This window comes from Macaca thibetana, chromosome 5 (genome assembly GCF_024542745.1).
Source record: "Macaca thibetana thibetana isolate TM-01 chromosome 5, ASM2454274v1, whole genome shotgun sequence".
In the NCBI taxonomy this organism is placed as follows: domain Eukaryota; kingdom Metazoa; phylum Chordata; class Mammalia; order Primates; family Cercopithecidae; genus Macaca; species Macaca thibetana.
In genome coordinates this window covers 177,106,419-177,121,487 of record NC_065582.1, presented here as the reverse complement: position 1 = coordinate 177,121,487, position 15,069 = coordinate 177,106,419, and the positions used below count along the sequence as shown (strand labels likewise).

Genomic DNA, 15,069 nt, shown 5'->3' with positions numbered 1-15,069 from the left:
GCGTGAACTCAGGAGGCGGAGCTTGCAGTGAGCTGAGATCCGGCCACTGCACTCCAGCCTGGGCGACAGAGCGAGACTCCGTCTCAAAAAAAAAAAAAAAAAAAATAGAACTTTCTAGGTAAGGAACACTGTTCTAGGCGACTTCCATGTAATGACTCACTTAATCTCCTCAGCACCCCTATGAGATAGGTGTTATTACTGTCATTACATCTTAGAGATGGGGACACTGAGGCAAAGGTAAGTTACATAATTGCCCAAGGTCATCAGCTAATAAGTGGTAGGAATTGGGCAGCTGGCCTCTGCCACTCTATGTTCTACTGTCTTTTAGAGCATGATTTTTGTCAATATTCCATGTACATCCAACATTGTATACTCTGTTTTGAGGTATGCAAGATTTTATATACATATAAAAACAAGTTCATTGATTGTATGATTCAATTCTTCTATGTCTTATATTTTGTCTACTTGATCTATCTAGTTCTGAAATTTTCCATTCTTTTTTTTTATTACCAGCAGTTAAATATATAAAGCAGGGAGGCTGAGGCAGGACAATCCCTTAAATCTGGAAGGCGGAGGTTGCAGTGGGCAGAGCTTGGACCATTGCACTCCAGCCTGGCCCAGAAGAGCGAAACTCCATCTAAAATATATATATAATATATATGTATAATATATATATTTATTTATTTATATATATTTATACATATATGTGTATATATAAAGCAAAAACTGTTTTATTTGGGCACACGTGTGGCTGTTATATCTTCCTCATACAGTCTGTCTTTTATCATATGTAGTGACAAAGGAGGAGGGATTCTTTATCCTACTTACTACATTAAGTTTAAATTCTGTATGGTCTGATATTAATATTGCCATTCTGACTTTCTTTTTGTTTGCATTATCTGATTCCTCTTTGTCCACTACTTTATTTTAAACCTTTATTACTTTGTTAAAAGTGTGATTTGTGTAAAGATCATGTAACTAGGTTTTGTTTTTAATTCAATCTTCCTATTGTTGCTTACTACCTAGTGGGAGGATTTAGATCATTCTAATTTACAGTAATAATTTATATATTTGACTTTTTTGTTTCCATTTTTCTTTACGATGTTTATGATATATTTTACATTCCGAATTCTTCCTTTTCCTTTTCCACATTTTTGTCTTTTTTGAGCATTTGAAATATTTATTGTGATTTTTTTATTCCATTAATGGCCATTTTTTTCCTTTCCTTACTCTCATAATCAGATGCATATTACTTCATTCTTTTTTTTTTTTTTTTTTTTTTTTTGAGACAGAGTCTTGCTTTGTCGCCCAGGCTGGAGTGCAGTGGCATGATCTCAGCTCACTGCAACCTCCACCTCCCAGGTTCAAGTGATTCTCCTGCCTCAGCCTCCTGAGTAGCTGGGGCTACAGGTGCCCATCACCACACTGGGATAAGTTTTTGGTTGAGACGGGGTTTCACCATGTTGGCCAGGCTGGTCTCGAACTCCTGACCTCAAGTGTTCCGCCCATCTTGGCCTCCCAAAGCGCTGGGATTATAAGTATGAGCCACCGCGCCCAGCTGCCTATTACTTCATTCTTATTTGAAAACAAAACATTGAACATTTCCCTCAGCGAGCCACACTGTGTGCCAGTCCAAGATGCTTGCTGCTCCCACATCCTCTCTATCTCATGGGATGGGACCTTTAGCGTGCGTTTGCCTCCCTATTCCTTTCCCTTCCTCCCTCTCCCTTTCTGTTTATTTACCATGAAGGCTTTCAAAGGTTTTTCTTTGTTCCGCATCCAGTCCTTCTCCAACTTAGGTTTTGTTGTTGTTGTTGTTTTTGGCGGTTTTTTTTTTTTTTTTTTTTTTTGAGACAGAGTCTCTCTCTGTCACCCATGCTGGAGTGCAATGGCACAATCTTGGTTCACTGCAACCTCTGCCTTCTGGGTTCAATTGATTATCCTGCCTCAGCCTCCTGAGTAGCTGGGACTACAGGTGCTTGCCACCACACCCGACTAATTTTTGTATTTTTAGTAAAGACGGGGTTTCAGCATGTTGTACAGGCTGGCCTCGAACTCCTGACCTCAGATGATCCGTCTGCCTCGGCCTCCCAAAGTACTGGGATTACAGGTGTGAACCACTGCACTCGGCCGAACTTAGGGGTTTTGTAGAGATGGTTAATAGAATTTCGCCTCAAAATGTCTATTCTGTATGACAAGTCTTTATAGGGCATGTAAATTACACATCTCAGGCAGTTTATCCATTTGAATTTAAGTTCTTTTCTTCTTTTCTCTCCTATTAATCTAATTATCTATCTCTATCTGTCTCTCCATCCTTTATGCCTCCAGCCTTCTACAAAGTTGATTGGTCACTGTAATTTGCTCTCCTTTTCATCTTCCCCTCTTTTGGGGACTCTCTTCCAGTTCCAAGCTGTTTGGTTAAAGTCCTTTGTCAGACGAGTTATGTGCATGACAGTTTTCTCTCACCCTCTGTTCTCTGTTCAACAGTCACCTCCTTTCCTGTCCATGTACCTTCAACCTCAGTCCCCTTTTCTGCTTTACTTTTCTTCATGCACTTAGCACTTTCTGACATTCCTTATATGTCTACTATTTACTGGTTTATTTTTTGCCTTCCCCACTAGATGTGAAACTCCTCAAGGCAGATACTCTGTTTTATTGACCTTTATCTTTTCAGTGCCTGGGACAATGCCTGGCCCATGGTTGCTGCTCAATAAATACTTGTGGAAAAAATAACATTTTGTATATCTTCAAACATCGTTCTGCCTTTTGCCCTGACACGTGGGCGACATCTTAGCTGGGAATAAGGTTTCTGAGGTGCAGTCCTTTCCTTGCGGCAGATTCTTCCATTGTCTTCTGGTTTCCCAGGCTGCACAGAAAAAGTCTGTTGCCAGCTCATCATCTCTGATATTTCGTGCACACCCCAACTTACACAATATTATACTTGTATATTTTTGTTTCTATAGCAATCTCGTATGTCTGTCTTTGAGCCCTTCGCACAATGTCTCATGCATAGTAGGAGTCCCCAAGATATTTGTTGTATAAATAACTGGGTGACTGAATCCATGGATGAATGGATGAACACAGGAAGAAAGGGAGGACTTAAAGAGTATAAGAAAATATGTAAATGTTTATTACTGAACCCTTGACATGTCAACCACAGAGATGGTTTAGACCAGTAGTTTTCAAAGTGGGGCCTAGATTAACAGTGGCAGCCCCATTTGAAAACTTGTTAGAGATGCAAATTTTGGGGGCCCCGCCCAGACCTACTGAATCAGAAACTCTGGAGGCAGAGCCCAGAAATTTGTGTTTAACAAGCCCTCCAGATGATTCTGATGCAGGCTCCAGTTTGAGAGCCACTGCTGTAGACCATCCTCATTTTCTGTATGGGATCCTGAGGCTGGGAGCAGGAAGTGACTCACGTGTTCTGTGAGTGTCCAGGTTCCTATAGTTTCAGGCCTGTGCTCTCGCCACTCAACCACGCTGCCTCGCCTCATCTTGCTATGCTTTTTTGTAATTAAAACCAACCACGTATTTGTCAAAACATTTGAAAGCACTGGGATCGAATCTCCACTCTTACAAAGTTTCTGATTTCATTGGGGCATTTCTAGGATTAAAAAAAAAAGTGAGTTAGAGTTGTTTCTATAAGGCTTTGAGCAGTGGAAAAGTGCCAGGCGATTGCATTACTTTTCAGGAGGCTTCTCAGGCTGGAGCTGTAACGTTATAGCCCAATGTTATGGCTCATGCCCTCCTCTCTGCTCAGTGCCTTAATGCACGTCCTACATGATCCAGTTTCCTCCTGTTGGTGGGAGCAAATGTGTAAATGGCGGTCAATACTAGCCCAGAAGAGAGATGAGGATCTCTGACTTGATCAAGCGCTCACGATCACGGCCTTTTTCTCACTAATTTCTTCATTTGTCACCAAGTGTCTTTTTAATGTATTTTGTATATTCCTTTCTAGTCTTTTTTATATGCATATTTTTTATTAGTTTGTTTTTATATTTTGGGCAAAACCATGCTCATTATCTTATCAAAGATTGCTTCCTTTCTTCAGTACATCTAGCACAGGCCCTTCCTCCGCTACTACTCTAGAGCCCTTACTCATCTTTTTTTTTTTTTTTTTTTTTTTTTTGATATGCTTTCAGCTGGGCTCAGTGATTCCTGCCTGTAATCCCAGCACTTTGGGAGGCTGAGGCAGGCGGACCTCTTGAGGCCAGGAGTTTAAGACCAGCCTGGCCAACATAGCAAAAACCTGCCTCTACTAAAAATACAAAAAATTGGCTGGGCATGGTGGTGCACGCCTGTAATCCCAGGTACTTAGGAGGTTGAGGCACAAGAATCACTTGAACCCAGGAGGTAGAGGTTGCAATGAGCCAAGATCATGCCACTGCACTCCAGCCTGGGTGACAGAGCAAGACCCTGTCTCAAATAAATAAATAAATAAACGTTCTATTTTAGAAAAACTTTAGATTTATGGAAAAGTGGCAAAGATAGTTCAGAGAATTACTGTATACCTATATGACCTGCACACTCTGCACTCTAATTTCTTATTTATATATATATTTTTTGAGACAGAGTTTCACTCTTGTTGCCCTGGCTGGAGTGCAATCACGTGATCTTGGCTCACTGCAACCTCCACCTCCCGGGTTCAAGTAATTCTCCTGCCTCAGCCTCCTGTGTAGCTGGATTACAGGCATGCGCCACCATGCCTGCTAATTTTGTATTTTTTAGTAGAGACGGGGTTTCTCCATGCTGGGCAGGCTGGTCTCGAACTCCTGACCTCAGGTGATCCACCCACTTGGGCCTCCCAAAGTGCTGGGATTACAGGTGTGAGCCACTGCACCCGGCCAGCTGCACTCTTACTCTTCAGAGAACAGGATTTTAGGATTAGAGTAGATTTTTGAGTAGAACAGTGACGTTCTTAGATTGCTCCTTTTTGAAAAAGCTTCTAGAAGCCTTCTGTTGATTGGACCAGGCTTCGTTGATTGTATATCATTTGTCAGACTCTGGGCTATGGGGTAGGTACAGTGATGAACAGGACACAACACCTGCCTTCTAGTTTTACCTTCGCAACTCAACAGTAGAATTTATTTATTTATTTAGAAATAATTTTTATGTTATTTTTGGGTAGAGATGGAGTTGCTTAGGCTCTTGGCCTCAAGTGATCCTCCCGCCATGGCCTCCCAAAGTGCTGGGATTACAGGCATGAGCCACCATGCCTGGGCTAGAATTTATTTTATTAACATTTTTAATCATGGTAAAACATGCATTTATATATATAAGATTTACGAACTTACCAGTTTTTAAGTGTACAGCTCAGTGGTGTTAAGTACATATATGCTGCTGTGCAACCAACCTCCAGAAGTTTTTCATCTTGCAAAACCGAAACTCTGTCCTCATTAAACACTAACTCCTCATTCTTCCCTCCCTCCAGCACCTGGCAACCACCATTCTACTTCTGTCTATGAATTTGCTTACATTTGATACCTCATATAATGAAATCCTACAGTATTGTCCTTTTGTGGTTGAGTTTATTTTACTTAGCATAATGTCCTCATGGCTCATCCGTACTGTATCGTGTGTCAGAATTTCCTTCCTGTTTAAGCTGAATAATGCTTTGTTGTATGTCTATACCTCATTGTGTTTATCCGTCCATCTGTGGATGGATGCTGGGTCGCTTCCACTTTTTGGATACTGAAAATAATGCTGCTATGAACAGGAGATACAGATATCCCCTCGGGTCCCTGCTTTCAATTCTTTGGGGTATATACTCAGAAGTGGAAATGCCAGATCATGCCGTAATAGTGTTTTGAATTTTTTGAAGGCCCTCCCTACTGTTTTCTAGAGTAGCTGTGCCACTTTACATTCCCACCAACAGAGCACTATTTCTCTATATCCTCACCAATGCTTGTTATTTTCTATCATTTTCTTCTTCTTCTTTTTTTTTTTTTTTTGATAGTAGCCATCCTGATAGTGTGGTGGTATTTTCGTAGTTTTGATTTGCATCTCTCTAATAATTAGTAATGGTGGGCATCTTTGCATGTACTTGCTGGCCATCTTTATGTCTTCTTCGGAGATATGTTTATTCAAGTCCTTTGCCAATTTTTAAATTGGCTTTCGTCATTGCTGATTGATTGATTTTTGGAGACGGAGTTTCGCTCTTATTGCCCAGGCTGGAGTGCAATGGCGTGATCTCGGTTCGCTGCAACCTCTGCCTCCCAGGTTCAATGGATTCTCCTGCCTCAGCCTCCCAAGCAACTGGGATTATAGGCATGCACCACCATACCCGGCTAATTTTTGTATTATTAGTAGAGACGGTTTCACCATGTTGGCCAGGCTGGTCTCCAGCTTCTGATCTCAAGTTATTCACCCTCCTAGGCCTCCCAAAGTGCTGGGATTACAGGTGTGAGCCACTGTGCCCAGCCCACTGTTGTTGATCTATAAGAATTCTCTATAAATTCCCTCATAGCAGCATTATTTTCAGTCTCCAAAAGGTGGAAGCGACCCAGCATCCATCCACAGATGGACGGATAAACACAATGAGGTATAGACATACAACAAAGTATTATTTGGTTTAAAAAGGAAGGAAATTCCGACACATGATACAGTATGGATGAGCCATGAGGACATTATGCTAAGTAAAATAAACTCAACCACAAAAGGACAGTACTGTACGATTCATTATACAAGGTATTTAATGTAAACAAATCTGTATATTGTGGATATTAATGACTTATTAGATACATAATTTGCTAATGTTTTCTCCAGTTCTGTGGGTTGTCTTTCCACTTCGTTGGTAGCGTCCTGTGATATGCAAAAATTTTTCATTTTCATGTAGTTCAGCTTATTTATTTTAATTTTTGTTGCTTGAATTTTTGGTGTCACAGCCAAGAAATTATTGCCAAAGCCAATGTCATGAAGCTTTCCCCCATGTCTTCTTTTATAAGGTTTATACTTTTATTTTAGATCTTTTATCTGTTTTGAGTGAGTTTTTGTATATGGTGTAAGGTGAGGGTCCAACTTCATTCATTTGCATGTGGATATCCGGTTTTCCCACCACATTTGTTGAAAAGACTGCCCTTTCCCATTGAATGGTCTCGGCACCCTTGGGAAAAATCATTTGACCATATACATAAGGGTTTAATACATAATATAAATTATTTTGAAATGACATCAATGTATATCAATGCAATGTGTGTGTTTCCACTTCCTCTTTCATCCCGCATTTAGGTAGTATCACATTGTTTGCAGTCATTACCATCATCCTGGGATGCCTTAAAATTGGATACTTCATTGGATTTTCAGAATGTTTATCAGCCACTGAAGGAGTTTTCCCTGTCATGCATGCAGTGCACACTTTGTTGCAGGTAAACCACTGATGTTTATTTATGTTGTCTCATTCCTGTGAAGTGTTTCCCAGGGTGTGTAGAAACTTGTAACATCAAGACGTGCGGCAAGTGGAGCCAGTGTGAGCAGCTGTGGACTGCTCAGCCAGTCCCAAGGTGAACTGAAGCCTTTCTTTGAGGCTTAGTTCTTCAGCTGCCTCCATTGCAAAATAAAAGTCTGTGTCCCCATGGCCGTTTCTGCAGGGATCCTATGAGGCAGAACTTCTAATGTTGAACAGTCAGGAAATTCTGCCAAGCCAAAGTCTAGAGTAAAGGCTTGAGGGAATTTTATTTTCTGGGTATGTAACAGCTTTATTGAGAGAATTCACATGGCATATAATTCGCCCATTTAACATGTGCAATTTAATGGTTTAGTCTGTTCATAGAGTTATGCAACATTGCCAAAATCAGTTTTATTTATTTTTAAAAATTTAATATTCTTCCTACCTAGAAACCTTGTGCCCTTGCAGTGCCTCCTCTGGGTCATGGGAACACTTTTGTTTTCTCATTTGGGGATTAAAATCTTTTAGAAATGTATGAGGATTTTTTCCCGTAGCACCAGTAAACTTGGTGTGGCTCAGAAGTAAGGATTTGATAAACATGATTTAAATACATAGCTCAGGGTCAGAAAAATCTCATGGTTGAAAAGAATGTTAGATGGGCCTTCAGGGTAGTGTTCGCCCTTGGCAGAAATCCGTGGTAATGTTATCAGAGTCAGGATCTGAATTGTTGAATTGTCAGCCTCATTTGTTTTTCTTTTTTATTGCATATGTTTAAGGTATACAACATGATTCCTCTATATTCCTATCTGTAGTGAAGTGATTACTACAGTCAAGCATATTTATGTCTGTCATCTCACATAGTTGCCTTTCTTTTTTTAGATATGGTAAGAGCACCTAAAATCTATTCTCTTAGCAAATTTCCAGTATGCAATACAGTATTATTAACCATAGTCTTCAAGTTGTGCATTACATCTCTAGAATTATTCATCTTACATATTTGCAACTTTGTACCCTTTGACCAAAATCTTCTAATTTTCCCCATCCAATCACCATTCCACTCTTTATGTTATTTTTATTTATTAATTTAATTTAATTTTAGAGACAGGGTCTTGCTCTATTGCCCAGGGTGGAGTGCAGTGGTGCCATCATGGGTCATTGCAGCCGTAAATTCAGCTTAAGTGATCCTCCTGCCTCAGTCTCCCTAGTAGCTAGGACTACAGGCCCACGTCACCATGCCCAGCTTCTACTGTCTGTTTTTATGCATTTGATTAAAAATGTTTTTCTAGATACCACATATAAGTGAGATTATGCAGTATTTTTCTTTCTGTATCTGCCTTATTTCACTGAGCATGATGTCCTCCAGATTTGCCCATGTTGTTGCAAATGGTAGGCTCTGCCCTCATTCTTTTCTAAGGAAGAAGTTGGAGCTCAGAGAAGACAAATGACTTGCTCAAAGTCACTGCGGAGACACAATGATTATTTTTTTCCTGACAAGTCACCCTGGAAGACCATGAACTTGTTCTAGTGATCCTGCCATTGCTGGAAATATTTTTGAGTTCCCACTTTGGGAATGTTCTTTGGAAAGTTTTCTACCTCTAGAAAACCAGGGATGCCATTTTTAAAACTTCATCTTTTACCTAAAGTGGCCTTCAGTTTGTATCCCCAGCTGACTTACCAGATAGCACCGGATGACCTTAGAGTGTTTCTCTAGATCAAACACATTCTTGAACAGTGAAGCTAACAGACAGAACATGCCCAGTGAGCCTGGAAACAGTTTAACTCAGTGGTGGCACAGTGGGATCGCTGGGGAGCTTGCTGAGGGGCTCATTTGGAGGGGCTACCTTGCACTTGAAAGCTGTTATGGACTGAGTGACTGAGTCGTATCCCCATGAAATTCATATGCCGAAATCCTCATTCTCAGTCCCTGAGCATGTGACTGTATTTGGAGATAGGGTCGTTTAGAGGAAATTGAGGTTAAATAAGATCATTAGGGTGGCCCAAATTCAATATGCCTGGTGTCTTTATTTTTCATTTTTTTTGAGACGGAGTCTTGCTTGTCGCCCAGGCTGCAGTGCAATGGCATAATCTCCGCTCACTGCAACTTCCATCTCCTGGGTTCAAGCAATTCTCCTGCCTCAGTCTCCCAAGTAACTTGGCTTACAGGCACCTGCCACCATGCCCAGCTAGTTTTTGTATTTTTAGTAGAGATGAGGTTTCACCATGTTGGCCAGGCTGGTCTCGAACTCCTGACCTCAGGCGACACACCTGCCTCGGCCTCCCAAAGTATTGGGATTACAGCGTGAGCCACTGCGCCTGGCCTTAGTGTCTTTAAAGAGGAGAGAAGGACACAGATGCACACAGAGGGACAGCCATGTAAAGACACTGGAGGAAACTGACCACCTACAAGCCGAAGAGAGAGGCCTCAAAAGGAACCAACCCTGCCAACAACTTGATCTTGGATGTCTAGCCCCAGGACCCAGAGAAGACAAATTCCTGTTATTGAAGCTGATGGTCTGTGGTCCTTTGTTATGGAAGCCAGAGCCGATCAAAGATAACTGGCTGCTCATTCCAGGGGAGCCAAATCCCATGAAGACAAAGCCTTACAGTGATTCAATGACAATGTAGGAAGCTTTAATGAGACCAGAAAGAACTGCATTCGTTCATTCATTCATTTTTCATGCAGTTCATCTTTAAGTACTGGGTGAACATTGTTCTCAGCATGGGGAATACAAGGGTGCAAAGCCATGGTCTGTGGCACACACCATGAGGGTGTCAGTTAGGTGACAGACAGTCCCCAAAACGGTGACAACACTGGGCTCAGTGCTTTGACCAGAGTGTCCCAGAGCAATGAGGGAACACAAACAAGGGCATTTTGGCAGCTTGGCGTGAGGGTCGCTTTCTGCCAGGGAAGGTCCCAGAACCATCTGTGAGAGAGCGAGGAGCACAGGGGTAGAGGCTCAGAGGCCACTGGAAGAGGGTGTCTTTGGGACGTGCAATCTTTCCTCACAGTGGGGTAGGGAGAGGATGTGTGGGCACAGGCTGGATTCGCGGTTTGGTGTAGGGCTTGTAAGCTTGCACTCTGGTCAGATTGCATGACTCCGGCTCTGACCACAGCTTTGTGACTTCAGGCAAGTTACTTAACTTCTCTGGGCCTCATGGGTCTTACCTGCGAGGTGGGGACAATCACAGTACCTACTTCATCAGCTCATTGTATAGATTAAAGGCACAGGTGTATGAAAAGCACTTAACACAGGGCTAGGTGTGCAGCAAATTCTTGGTCAAGGCTGACCATCAGCTAGGGGCTTGAGTTTCACCTCGAGGGCAATGGGGAGCCACTGAAGGCTTTAGGCAGAAGAATGACCGGGACAGATATGAATTTTCAAAATATCCCTCTTAGTTGGTGGGTTGGAGATCCTAGCTTCCTAATTTAAGGCATTTTATTGGCCTGGCAAGTCAATGAATTAATCATTCTATACCTTTTGGACACTTACCATGTGCTTTTGCTACATTAGATGACTGGAGAATGAAAAACAGTATACACACACACACACACACACATATGTAATAATTAGGCGCTCTTCTAAAAAACAGAGTATTTATTTTAAAATTGTGGCAAATACTGTAAAACCTGTAGATACCAGGATGAAATCACTTTTGTCACCCAGGCAAAACAGGCCTGGGAAAGCACCAAGGAGAGGTGACTCCTGCCTATGTGTCTGAGATACAAGGTGTTTCCAAAGACTTTCTAAAAACCTTTCATGTATCTCCTGCTTTGATGAAGCTAGACATTACTAGACATTCTTTAGGACTGCAGTAAAGCAGATAAGATGCTCCTGGAAGAACTCTTGCCCAGCACTGGCATCTCCACCAATGAACCGATGACAACTCTGGCTTTGAGCCTCTAGAACCAATGAACTCTGTTTCTCAGTGAATTATGTAAATCTCTCTTTGCTAATAACAGCTCCTCCTTACCCTTCCCTCACCGAATGCACTGGTGGCTTGCCATTCCATGCATTCTGGATTGTAATTCCTATTTCTATTTCCAAGGAAATCCAACATATTTAGAGATAATTTTCTCTAGTGTCTTTTCTTTTTAGGTTGACAATCACATAACATCTACCATCTTAGTCATTTTAACTGTAGGGTTCAGTAATGTTAACTACATTCACTTATTGTACAACCAATCTGCGGGCCTTTTTCATCTTGCAAAACTGAAACTCTGAGCCCACTAAACAACTCCCCATTTCCTCCCCTTCCCCGGCTGTTGGCAAACTCTGTTCTACTTTCTGTCTTTATGAGTTTGACTATTCTAGATGCCTCATTCAAATTGAATCATACAGTATTGGTCTTCTCATGTCTGGCTTATTTCTCACAGCATAATATTCTCAAGGGTCATCCATGATGTAGCACGTATCAGAATTTTCTTCCTTTTTAAGGTTGAGTGAAATTCCATTGTATGTCTATACCACTGTGAAAGGAAAATAAATCTTGGGACCCCAAAATCACTAAACCAAAGGGAAAAGTCAAGCTGGGAACTGCGTCAGGCAAACCTGCCTCCCATTCTATTCCTAAATAAGATAGCTACACAGATTTTAAAGATTTTAAAAAGCTACAAACCTCCCTCACAATTTGTCCACTAGGAAATTCCTTGTGGGATCCAAGATCTTTACTCTAAAACAGTTGTGTTAAATTTCACCCTCACAATGTAAATGGATAGCTGATCTTCACAGGCACAGGAAAAAGGACAAAGGACAAAGCTCAAAGTCAGCCCTCTGCTCACCTGCGACAAACGCATACCTGATGGCTTCTTGTGCCCTACATTTGTTTTATCTTAGTAGAAACGCAGTTTCACCGAGCTAGACGGATGCGTAAGCGACTATTCCTCTACCCCCTTCACATGAGAATGGCTGATCAAAGACTCAAAAGAATGCAACCATTTGCCTCTTATCTACCCACACCTTTATAAAAACATTTCTTCCTTGTTTCACAGTATTTTTCCTTTCTCTTTAAAATATTGAAGACCTCAAAATCATCTGTAAAGAAAGGCATAGACATGTCTCCCAGGTGCGTGTCCTTAATCTTGGCAAAATAAACTTCTAAATTGATTGAGACCTATCTCAGGTACTTTTTGGTTTATATTACATTTTGATCATCCACTCATCCATCAGTGGGCACTTGAGTTGCTTCTACCTCTTGGCTATTGTGAATAATGCTGCTATGAACATGGGTGGACAAATATCTTTGTGAGAACTTGCTTTCACTTCTTTTGGAGATATATATATGTATGTGTGTGTGTGTGTGTGTGTGTGTATCCAGAAGTGGTATTGCTGGACCATATGGTAATTCTAAAAAAAAAGCAAAAAGCATTTATTTTAAAAATATAATGTAACATCACTGAGAAAAAATGGAAAAGATAATAAAAACGCACCTGTAAGCAAATCAACTGAAACCAGCATTTAGTATTGTTTTTATGTATTTCCTCCATTCCTTGTACTTAAAGTGTACATTCTTCTCAAAGTTTCTGGGTGTAGAATTTTCTATTACAAGTTTTTCACTAAAAAAAGGTTTCAGTGTTGGTAGGTAGTTTTTATAAAAAGCATCAATTAAATGGCTGTCTAATTTCAAATCATTGATAATTGCTAATTAACTGTTTCTCTATTATTGGGCTGAATGCTTTAACAGGAGTCACTGCTGTCTGTTTTTATTACTGGATGTTTCAAGACAGTTAATGCCCTGAGTGTGTTTTCCTGAGTAAGACGGTAAATCTTAGGTGAAAGAATGTGAAAGAGGTGATATGTGGATATTTATTTTATTTTGTACTGTCTGATTTTATTTTTGTGACTCTTAATTAGAAAATAAAGATTAAATGAGACAAATTTATAAAATGCCTAGTGGTATTTGGCATGCAGTAGGTGCTCAATATGTGTTTATCTCTAAAATAAAGCCCAAAACATTTTAGAAGCCCAAATAATGCCTGGTATATAGGAGGAGCTCAGACAATGTCAGTGAATTCGTGAGTGAACAGTGGAGAATATTTATTGAAAACATACACGCTTCTTCAGGTGCTAGTCTAAGTGATTGACATGGATCATTTCATTTAATTGCTCACAACACCCTCTAGGGTAAGTTCCCATCATCCCCATTTCAAAGACAGGAAAACAGATTCAGCAAGGTTCCCCGACTTGTCCAAGGCCATGGGTTATTCAGTGAGGAAGTCAGGATTTTCACAGGTGTGTTACTATATAGAATCCCTGATTTCAATCCCTTCCCTGTATTGCTGCTAGTGACTGCATAACCGGGGGATTGTTAGCATATATAATAGACTGAAATAAAAAACCAGCCCAAATCAATTTCATTATTCATTTAAAGCTCTCAACATTTCCTTTCTGGCCACTGGCACACAGTAACTGTACAGTGAATATTTCTTGGGTGAAAACTAACATGTGATATAAACCAGTTATAGGATTAATGTCAGGCAGGCTACTACTTCCGTACCCTGTCCCACAGCAGACATCCTAAATCAATCACCGCATCTCACAGAAAACACAGAAGACATCCTTAATGAATTGCAGCACCGTTTCTTCCTGAACCAAGAGGCCTCACTTTATTTTTCTGCACGGTAGTCCTGGATCATTGTCCCCACTGGGGAGTGGCACTGCCACCTAAGATGGAGCAGGAGGTCACTGATGTCCCAGCATTTTCTCATACCTTTTCTTTGAGTTTTATAGCTTCTCAAGTTTGCAACCGTAATGATGAGTGTATCACCAAGTTTTCTTTTCTTTCTTTATTTCCATCTAGGTATATTTTCTTTGGGGGCATGCAAAGGATATTATCCAGTCTTTCAAAACACTGGAAAGGTAAAAATTGTGGGTAATTGCTTTCTATGTTGAATTTGGCATTCGTTTAGAATGATCAAAATTCGTCACTGCCATCTCGCTTTGATGATAAAATCAGACCAACTCTCCAGTCAGTCCTGAAAGCTGAGCCCTCACTTACGGCAGACAGAAGAGGGTCTCTGCCTTTGGCTTCCCCATGGGACGGGTCCAGAAGTAGCATGAAGTGGCCTTGAATTTTGAATTTGAGTCTGTATCTTAGAATTTGAATTTTGAATTTGAATTTGAAATTCAGACCATTTTGAATTTGAGTCTGTATCTTAGACACTTTTCCCTTATGACCCTCAGTTTCCTCATCTATGAAATGGAGATGAAGGGAAGAAAATGTAATTTCTTTTTTGAACCCTCATAAATTCTCAGTTGAGATGCTGTCCTGAAAACAAAGGTCAGATTAACAAGAGAAAAACTAACAGGAGTTTATTGACACTTGCCGAGTGTGCATAATGTGGGAGGGGGACCTCAGTTCTAACAAATTTCTGTTAAGGCAGTGGTTTGGGGGCCTTGCTTAGATAGTATTTTAACGAAGAGGCATAAATCTTACAAGAACAAGACCAGGCTAAGTTTGCTCCCATATTCTCCTCTCTCTGCTGACCTCATTTCTGAGCTGGTAAGGGCCCAGAGCTGTCCCCAGTAAGAACAAAACTTACATCTCTGTCTGTAGGCAGGAAAGGAAGGGGAGGTAGCAAGATCTTTTGTTTTCGTGAATCGCCATCCTGCCATCAGGCAGGCACAGGGAGAGGCAATGTCCCCTGCGTTTTTAACCTTTTGCCGCTTAACAATCTTCAGTATCAC

The 15,069-nt window shown here is 40.9% G+C and overlaps 2 protein-coding genes across 5 annotated transcripts in view; one reads left to right on the top strand and one right to left on the bottom strand.

The window, feature by feature from the left end:
• Nucleotides 1-15,069, bottom strand: part of NSG1 (neuronal vesicle trafficking associated 1) — a 556,677-nt gene that overhangs the window by 267,100 nt on the left and 274,508 nt on the right. The window lies entirely within an intron of this gene.
• The window catches only part of OTOP1 (otopetrin 1), a 37,120-nt gene that overhangs the window by 5,947 nt on the left and 16,104 nt on the right, over nt 1-15,069 (top strand). The window contains exons 2-3 of the mRNA XM_050792123.1: nt 7,228-7,364; nt 14,183-14,241. Coding sequence (XP_050648080.1) covers nt 7,228-7,364; nt 14,183-14,241 — 196 coding nt within the window. The remainder of the gene's footprint in view (nt 1-7,227; nt 7,365-14,182; nt 14,242-15,069) is intronic.